General features: G+C 39.8%; 1 protein-coding gene across 1 annotated transcript; it reads left to right on the top strand.

Annotated features, from left to right (window-relative positions):
• The first annotated feature begins 59 nt into the window (after positions 1 to 59).
• On the top strand, positions 60 to 7548 carry LOC135113694 (uncharacterized). Its single transcript, XM_064029194.1, has 5 exons — positions 60 to 265; positions 1466 to 1601; positions 4472 to 4605; positions 6123 to 6354; positions 7207 to 7548. The coding sequence occupies exons 1-4, from the start codon at positions 161 to 163 to the stop codon at positions 6141 to 6143; spliced, it is 396 nt and encodes a 131-aa protein (XP_063885264.1). The 5' UTR covers positions 60 to 160; the 3' UTR covers positions 6144 to 6354; positions 7207 to 7548.
• The last annotated feature ends 2118 nt before the right edge of the window (positions 7549 to 9666 follow it).

Raw genomic sequence — 9666 nt, forward strand, 5'->3', positions numbered from 1 at the left:
CTCTCTCTCTCTCTCTCTCTCTCTCTCTCTCTCTCTCTCTCTCTCTCTCTCTCTCTCAGGGGCTGTGGGCATACGCATCACCCGTGTGTCCGTGCCTCCGCTGGTAAAGGCGGGCGGCGAGGCGGAGCTTGCGTGCGAGTGGGAGTCTGAGAGTGACCAGATGTACTCCGTCAAGTGGTACCAGGGGTCGCATGAGTTCTACCGTTACACTCCCACCGCCAGCCGCCCCATCCAGATATTCGACCCCACGACCCTTGATGTTGAGGTGAGAGACAGATAAGGTAGATAAGAATAGATAAATGTGAATAAAAAAAATAGATCAGATAAATAAGAATAAACTAACTGAATAAAATGTATGAAATTAACCCTTTGACAGTACACTTTTCCCTAATTACCAGTCAGTCTGGGGAATCTTTGCTTGTTCTACAGCCACATCCAGTCTTTGAACTGGGAAGAAATTGCAAAATGTATCCTTTTTCATCGCTAACTTTCTTATAGATGCTTGTAAAGACTTCACGCATTGCTTCCGGTGCTGCTAATTGTTTCGTGTCGCAGTGAAAGGGTTAAAGAGGAAATAAAAATAAAGAATAAGATAAATGAAAAAGCTGGACATATATAAGTAATTGTTTTTTCAGTGTGTTTCACTTTGTGTGTGTGTGTGTGTGTGTGTGTGTGTGTGTGTGTGTGTGTGTGTGTGTGTGAGATTGTCTGTCTTCCTCTTCTTCTTCGGCGGATTGTTGTTCTTACGATGGTTTGCTGTATGGATGTTGTACAGAAGATGCTTTCTTGTACAACGCTTTAAATATATGATGTTTATCTACCGGTGTTTAAGTCGTTCTCTATGGTTTGCTTCATCAAATTTTCAATACGCTAAGTTTACCAATAGGAGTTTTATATTTTTCAAATTTACCTATATTAATTTTATAAGTTTAGATTTTTCTTTTATAAGCTTTAACTCTTTCACTGCTAATCAGTCTTTCTCATAATCAACTACAGCTCACTTTTTTGTACTACAGTCTCAAAAATACGTGCTTCTGTAGTCTGGCAAAAATAAAATGGTTATTCATATTCACTTTTCTTGATGCCCGTCTAAATAATTTATTACAGTGACCTCAATATTAACAAGAGGCGACCATAGCATAAAAGTGTTAAATATACGAGGGTTACCAAAGTACCGTCTTATCCATCCTCTCTCCTTTCCTCACCTATGTAACACTTCTCATTACTTTTTCCTACTCTTTCCTTATCTTCCCTCCAAATAAAACTCTCTCTTTCCCCCTCGAGTAAAACACACACACACACACACACACACACACACACACACACACCTACTCACTCCTCACTCCTCCCTTCCTCCTCCCTTGTAAAACTGATACTCATTTGCATATAACACTACGAATGCTACTTCTCATTCCTCCCTCGCGAAGATAATCCCTAGCTATGTCTCCCTCACACCTTCCCTCAGAGTGGCGGGTCCTGGGCAGGCACGGTGAGGGTTGCTAACGTGACTGCGGCTGCTGAGGGTCCCTTCCACTGTGAGGTGTCCGCCGAGGGCCCGACCTTCCACACAGCGTCTGAGATGGCCAACATGAAGGTGGTGGGTGAGTGAAGAGAGAGGGTGAGGGAGGGTGAGATTAAAGACGTACATATTAGAGGAAGAGGATAATGATAAGTAAAAACAGACAAATAATAGATTAGTAAATACGCTTCGATAAAGGAAAGAAGAAAGATGTAAAGAAATCAAGTAAATGATGGATGGATTATTGAACTAATGAATTTCGCTATTTTCACCTCCCCTATACACACACACACACACACACACACACTTCCATATACACACCATCTTCCCCTCCGTGGCAAACTGTATGCACTCACACATTCACATACACAAACACACACACGCTTCACTCCCCCGACACTTGTACATATGCGCGTGGGTGTGTATCTTAATTAGTCAATGTTCCGTGGTACTTGTTTCAACACTCCGATTCCCCGAGCGAAGCGCCAAAGTTGGTGAAGTGTTCTCATGGGGAAAAAATTGGGAAAAACTCCAGCGGGAATCAGTGAACTCGGCGCAAACACGTGCGGAGACTGGCAGTTTAGCAGACTTATCGCCGTAATTTATGCCGCGGTGGCTGGCGAGCGAGCGGGAGGGCGGCGGGGAGCAGAGTGGCAGACCGCGCTTAAAAAACAAAACATTATATGCTCGAATAATTTACCTTCGACAGCCGCCACTGGAAATAACAGCCTGCACCGAGCAACGAGATGAGCACGTAACACTAACCGAGGATTTTGTCACGAGAATAACGATGAACACGGAGATGCAGAGCCGCGGGGAGCAGCGTGTCACGAGCACTGGATGACGGGAGAATGATGACTGGAGTTACATGTCGGGGCGAGATGAGATGACCGCCTGGACAAGTGAAGGATGTATGTGGATAGTCAAGGGAGGGTATGGGGAGCTGGGATTGAGTTTAGGGTGGATTGTATCGGTAGAAATTATTCCCTTGAAGATATTTCCCTTTCACCTTGTCGTAACTTTTAGAGACGCAAAAAGATCGTGCAATAAATAGAAGCACAACCTCCTCTTTATCTTTCCTTACATTGCTCCCTTTTCTATCATTATATTCTCTCTTTTTTTTACCCTTTCACTGCTATTTGTCACAGCTTTCATTAATCACCAGCTACTTTGTGGCACCTTTCCTTGTGCTACAGCCATTTTCAAACATTGTACTGCCTAGAAATTGCATTATCCATTCTTTTTTATCCCTTTCTTGTAGATGCTTATAAAGAATCCATGTATTGGTTTTAGTGCTGTGGATTGTTACATACCGCACTGAAAGGGTTAAATCTCTAATACTCCCTTCCCTTTCACTCATGTCTACTCTTTGCAGTTCCTACCACTCTCTTACACATTAATGCTTACGAGGGAATTATGATACTTTCCCAGCGCACTTTCCAGTTCCTCCTCCCTTAACTCAATCAATTTCCTCCCTTACACAGCATACCATGAGCAGCGCCCTTACCCCGCCCCTCTCAGCGCCCACTTCGCCCTCTCCGCCCCCTCGTAGGGTGTCTCATACTTTAGAGCGGTTCAGTGCTTCTGTGAAAGTTAAAGTTGAGTCAAAGGCAATTCGTCTCATTATCTCATCTCGTCTCATTGACTCCCTCCAACTTGTCTTGTCTCTCCCCTGCCGCATTACTTTATCATCACTAATCTTCTATTGTTATTCCTGCAGGTACTCGCTCAGCGTCACTATCAACAGCTTATCTTCATCAAACTCTCCATGGCTTTCCGCTAGTTTAGTTTTTGCATTAATTTCTTGCTATTATTCCGAAGGTCATTCACTCAATCTGGTTCGATGTTACTAACAAAGCGTCGTTCCCCGAAAGTGTGTCAAACTGTTTCGTGAAGTAGAATGACAAGGATTACGTAGTCTTTGTGTTGTAAAAACATGAGAAAATAAGGGAAGCTGCAAGAAATCATGAGGTCTCCACGTGGCAGTCTCTTATTTCCATTTACTGTAGTATGTGTTTTGATATTAAATAGTTACTTTCGTCTACGTTCAATAATTCGTTAAAGGTTACGACAAAATCACTGTACATGCCAATTTAACGAAACATCTAAAGAGAAAAATTTTGTCCTTGTACACCATTAAGTAAAACGTTATAAACCTTCACACCTTCCTTTAATTCTTTTATAAAAAAGGAATTTGTATCTTTCAATAAAGTCTAGATCTTTATACACTTTCAGTTTACTCTCTAGGCCTTAATAGTTTTTCTCCCCTTCTCTTCTTTTAGTCAGTTCTACGTACACTTGTATTTTCAATAAACTGCGTCTTTAAAAACCTTGAATTTAACTCTCAAGGTCTTAATATTCTTCCACCCCTTCTCTCCCTTTGGCCAGATCTATATGTATTTACACCTCTCAATAAACTTTAGACCTTTATACACCTTAAATTTGATCTCAACGTCTTAATATTCTTTTTCCCCTCCTCTCCCTTTAACCAGATTTACATATACTTGCATTTTTAACAATCTACAACTTTAAAAATCCTTCTATTCAGGTCTCTAGGTCTTGACATTCTTTCCCCCTTCTCTCAACATATACTTGCGTCTTCCAATAAAGACGTGATCACACGAGCATTTTTTTTTTTCGGCAATATTAAGTGTCAATATTCTACTAAGCCAGTACAATTTTTATTCATCCCTATAGTCCTTAACATTATAGTTCTTAACTATAACTAACAACAGTTCTCGACACTGAAAAACAATGTATCAAATCTTCATAAGCGTCTACAAGAGATAAAGGGACTAATGAATAGATTCTGCAGTTTCTAGGTATAATGTTTGAAAGTGGCCTTAGAAAAAGAAAAAAATATATCTCAGATTCGTTAGTGATTAAGGAAGGATGTATTAAATAGAAGTGAAAGGGTTAATATTCTCTCTCCCTCTCTCTCCCTGTGGCCAGACCTTCCTGAGGGCGGGCCAGAGGTGACGGGGGCCAGACAGCAGTACCAGGTGGGGGACATGGTAGAGCTCACGTGTACCTCAAGAAGATCACGCCCCGCAGCCTCCCTCTCCTTTACCATCAACTCCATGCCGGTGTGTGTGTGTGTGTGTGTGTGTGTGTGTGTGTGTGTGTGTGGGAGGGTTTAGTGTGTGCTTATCTTATAATTTTGTTGTATCTTTTTTTATGTTGGTGAAAATAATAAATGAATCAACGACAGGATCTAATGACAATACCTAATAATGACAGTGGTGGTAGTGGTGGTGGTGGTGGTGGTAGTAGTAGTAGTAGTAGTAGTAGTAGTAGTAGTAGTAGTAGTAGTAGTAGTAGTAGTAGTAGCAGTAGTAGTAGTAGTAGTAGTAGTAGTAGTAGCAGCAGAGTAGTAGTAGTATTAGTAGTAGTAGTAGTAGTAGTAGTAGTAGTAGTAGTAGTAGTAGTAGTAGTAGTAGTAGTAGTAGTAAAGCTATAGTAACAACAAACACAACAACAACAACAACAACAACAACAACAACAACAACAACAAGCAAAAACAACAACAACAACAACAACAACAACAACAACAACAAGATCAACAACAACAACAACAACAACAACAACAACAACAACAACAACAACAACAACAAGATCAACAACAACAAACAAACAAACAAACAAACAAACAACAACAAAAACAACAACCACACGAATACATCAATAACGTTTTGCATTCACCGTTACGTTACGGAGAGCTAAGTTACGCCTTCGTGTGCCGCACTGGAGCTGAATCTGAATCCATTTCCCGCCGCTAGGACAAAGTTATGCTGGACAGAATAATATTACACTACATCGCGGGAGTACGCCTCAGTAATCCTGCCAGCTGGTCCACTCCATACATGATCACTGCGAGAACTAAACTCACGAGGTTATTGCGGGGAATGACTCGACTAAAACTATCACTTCGCAGACTTCCTGTTGGGTTTAAAGCGGCGTCTAGAAGCATCGACATTCCAGCGTTGTGGTTGGTGGGAAGACTGCCTTGTGTATAGGGGAAATTTGACATGACTCTTAGGTTTTCAAATGTCAAAACTTTCACTTCGCAGACTTACTATTGGGATTAAAACAGCGCTTCTAAACATCGATATTTCAACGTAATGATTGGTGGAAAGACTTTTTGTAAGATATTGTATTTTTTTTATGAGTTAATGCAAAGGAAATGTTGGCTCTGTTCCAAGGTTATTAAATGTCAAAACTGTCACTTCGCAGATTTACTCTTGGCATTAAAACAGCGCCTCTAAACATCGACATTTCAGTGTCACGGTCTGGCGAGAAGATTGTTCGGTGGTTGTGAAAGATACTGGCTCTAGTTTCTTTTTAATATTTTTTCTTTTTTTTTATGAGTTATGCATCGGAAATTTTGACGCGGTTCCAAAGTTCTTAAATGCTCTTAAATATGCGGATGTGAAAAAAGTTATTGTTTATGTGTGTTTTGAGGATTTTTGTTTATTTTGTTCTATTTTAGTTTAGTTTATTTTCATTTTTATTTATTTATTTTTTTTTTTTTCATTTCATCATTAGTGTGTGTGTGTGTGTGTGTGTGTGTGTGTGTGTGTGTCACCTCCCTCTCCTCCCTCAGGCTGCCCCGGACTGGCTCTAGCAGACACAGCGGGGCGAGGGAGCGGGGGCGCGCCTCACCACCACCTCCCTGCGGCTCAGATTCCCCCTCCAGCCGGAGTTCCTGCAGGGGGACGAGGCCCGCGTCACCTGCACCTCCCGCATCCCGGGCATATACGAGAAAGAGGTGCAGACGGTGCTATCCACTCGCCCCCCTCACCACGCCTCTGTAATGGCCGCCGCCCCCGTAACAGGTAAGATAAAAGAAATAATAATAATAATAAATAAAAAATAAAAATAAATAAATAAATAAAAAATAAATAAGTAAGTAAAATAGACAAAATAAGTAAATGTATAAATAAATAAGTAAAAACGAATAAAAACTCATATGTAAGCGTCATAATTATATTTTACGTGATGTTATGAATAAAAAAAAAAGAAAAACGAAAAGGAAAAGAAGAAAATACTCTTATATTAATTAATGTCACTATTATATCTTGTGTGATGTTAGTGTCTAAATATAACTGTCTTAATTCCACTTAATTAACTCATAGCGCCTCTAGTAATTCATCTCGTGTATGTAAGCAATATATTAAGTCTTATTTCAATGCTATTTTTCTTCTTTAACGGTCTTTTTCTCCCCCCCCATTTTCACGCGGGCATCACTTAACTTAATTAGCCTCCTGCACTCATTTCTGCTCAAAACTTCGCCCTCTTCTATGCTCCTCTTCACTTCCTAACACGGTGACTGACATGGGGTTTTCCTTAAGCTTATTGGTATGGGTTTTCCTCAAGCTTATTGGTATGTGTTTCCTCAAGCTTATTACACTGGTGCGGGTTTTTCTCAAGCTTATTACACTAGTGCGGGTTTTACTCAAGCTTATTACAACAATCCCATGCGATTCTAGAGTGCAGTGCCAGTCAGAACACAAATTCAAACCTTTGTAATGGATCTAGTTATGTTTTTGGCACGGTTAAATTGTCTCCGGTTACTCAGATGAGATAAAAAAAAAACTTTAAAGGATAACATTCAACTACTGACAATCTTACAACCGACACCTTCCTTACCAACTCATAAAAACACCTTACTTTTTTTCTCCCCACAGACTCCAGGCTCACCATGACTGCAGTAACCTTAGCTTCCATCCTACACTCCCTGCTCGCTACGCTCTGAGACCGCTCCCTCCCAGCATCAGTTCCTTCCCCCGCTACCATCGTGTTACTTCGAGCACCCCAGCAGACTCAGCGCTACAGTGACTCCCCCAGCTCCGCAGTATCGTTCAGCCCGTGTCGTTATCAGTGTAAATAGGTGTACAAGTAGTGGGTTCTTTGGCATTGTTAAGAGATGGAGGTGTTGGCCGGGTGTTGTGTTGGTGATGACGGTGATGACTCGAGTAGCTTGTGCTGTGTTTGTACCATTCGCTGTGTATAAATGTTGCTGCTTGTGACATGTGTTTTCTTTGTCCTTTTTTTTTTTCTTTCCTTCTCTCTCTCTCTCTCTCTTATTGTTAGTTTGTTTGTCTATCTGCTTGTGTGCTTTTTATATCTAGGGTGTGTGTGTGTCTCTCTCTCTCTCTCTCTCTCTCTCTCTCTCTCTCTCTCTCTCTCTCTCTCTCTCTCTCTCTCTCTCTCTCTCCCGCGTCCTTAGAGTGGAAGAGGCACGAAAAACGGAGGAATTTTCTATTTTGCTAATGGATGAAACGTGAAAAGAACGCATCTGGCATATTGAAAGTCTCAAATGAATTAAATATTTTTTTTTCACTACTGATCCCCGGTGAGCGCAAAGCCATCTCGAATATTATGAGATGCAAAGCAAATGCAACACACACACACACACACAAACACACACACACACACACACAACGTAAGTTTCTCCATCTCTTTAACCAATAACCTCTAACACCCCGAAGACTTGCCTCAGATCACAAATATATACTGTTCTCCATCTTAATTAATGTGTTTCCGTTAATCTTCTTACATTATTCTCAAAAATTTTCTGACCCAATCAATTTTTTTCAATAATGCGTGTTTCACCATCTGTTTACAAATAAGTTCTAACACCCTGAAGACCTGCCTAAGATCACATATATATATATATATATATATATATATATATATATATATATATATATATATATATATATATATATATATATATATATATATATATATATATATATATATATATATATATATATATATATATATATATATATATATATATATATATATATATATATATATATATATCCAAATTAACGTATTTCATTTAATCTTCTAAAACCATTCTGAAAAAAAATATCTATAATTTTTCAAGCTTCTCACAAAATAAATCTTTAAGACCTACTACAACACCACATGTTATATAGTGTATTTAATACCAATATGTGCTTGTAATCTGTGCCCGTTCTCTGTACCTACTCCGGATTGGCGCCTGTATGCGTAATAAATTAAATCAAATCAAATACTTCGCCACAAACACTTGTAACTCTTCTCCCGTTCATATAAATCGGTCCACCATCCAATAAACTAATTCTCTATAACTTTCTTCACCCATTCCACACATGCCGCTCTTTTAGACGGGGTAGAATCAAAACCTTGTCGTCTTATCATCTCCTCTCCTATAACTGACTGTCTTCAGCCTTTCTTGCATCACAGCAATGTTACATCTCTTACTATCTTCTACAGCTATTTTCATGGGAACTGTTCTTCTGATCTTGCTGACTGCATGACTCCCCTCCTCTCTTTTTTCTTTATAATTTTGTTGGCTTTGGCCAGTGACCCACTTGCATGAAAAAAAAAAAACTATCAACCCTAAGGTCTATTAGTAACAAGGCTAAAAATGCCAAGTTTTCTTTACTTATCATTTATATATTTGAGTTCGCCATCTTCTAACACCATTTTCTATTACTTTCCTCATCTTATTCTCACTCATCTTGATTAGTTTTCTGTCGCCTCAAAGCGCCACCTACATACGCTAAAAGGAACCTTACATTTATATTCTCGTTTTCTGTATAACTTTCATTCGAATTAACGCAGTCACTCCTACATGTTGTCTGGCAAAGTTAATAATCTCAGTCTCGAGTGAGTCAATGAGAGAGAGAGAGAGAGAGAGAGAGAGAGAGAGAGAGAGAGAGAGAGAGAGTAATAATGAGTTCTTCCCTATTTTTTTCCTTCTCTTCCCCTTCTCACGTTCTTTTTCGTCCTTGTTTTCTTTTGATCTGTTTCTTACTTATGTGTATCTCTCACTTTCTCCTCTCGTCTTCCTCCTTCTCCTCCTCTCCTCTTTTTCTTCTCACTTCTCTCTTAATGTCTTTCTTTTCATTACTTTTCTTTTCTGCAAACTTTCCTTTTGCACTCACATATTCTCTCTCTCTCTCTCTCTCTCTCTCTCTCTCTCTCTCTCTCTCTCTCTCTCTCTCTCTCTCTCTCTCTCTCTCTCTCTCTCTCTCTCTCTCTCTCTCTCTCTCTCTCTACTAAAGTTTGTGTGTTCACTTCTACTTCCATCAACAAAAGGATGCGCTAAATATAGACATGAAGGTTGTGCACAGCCTGAAGTTTTGCGT

This window comes from Scylla paramamosain, chromosome 26 (assembly GCF_035594125.1).
Source record: "Scylla paramamosain isolate STU-SP2022 chromosome 26, ASM3559412v1, whole genome shotgun sequence".
NCBI lineage: Eukaryota > Metazoa > Arthropoda > Malacostraca > Decapoda > Portunidae > Scylla > Scylla paramamosain.

Coding starts and splice junctions, on each gene's coding strand:
- LOC135113694 (XM_064029194.1), top strand. CDS start 161: ATGTACTCCGTCAAGTGGTACCAGGGGTCGCATGAGTTCTACCGTTAC. Junction 1,602..4,471: donor GGCCAACATGAAGGTGGTGG/GTGAGTGAAGAG, acceptor CCCTGTGGCCAG/ACCTTCCTGAGGGCGGGCCA. Junction 4,606..6,122: donor TTACCATCAACTCCATGCCG/GTGTGTGTGTGT, acceptor CTCCTCCCTCAG/GCTGCCCCGGACTGGCTCTA.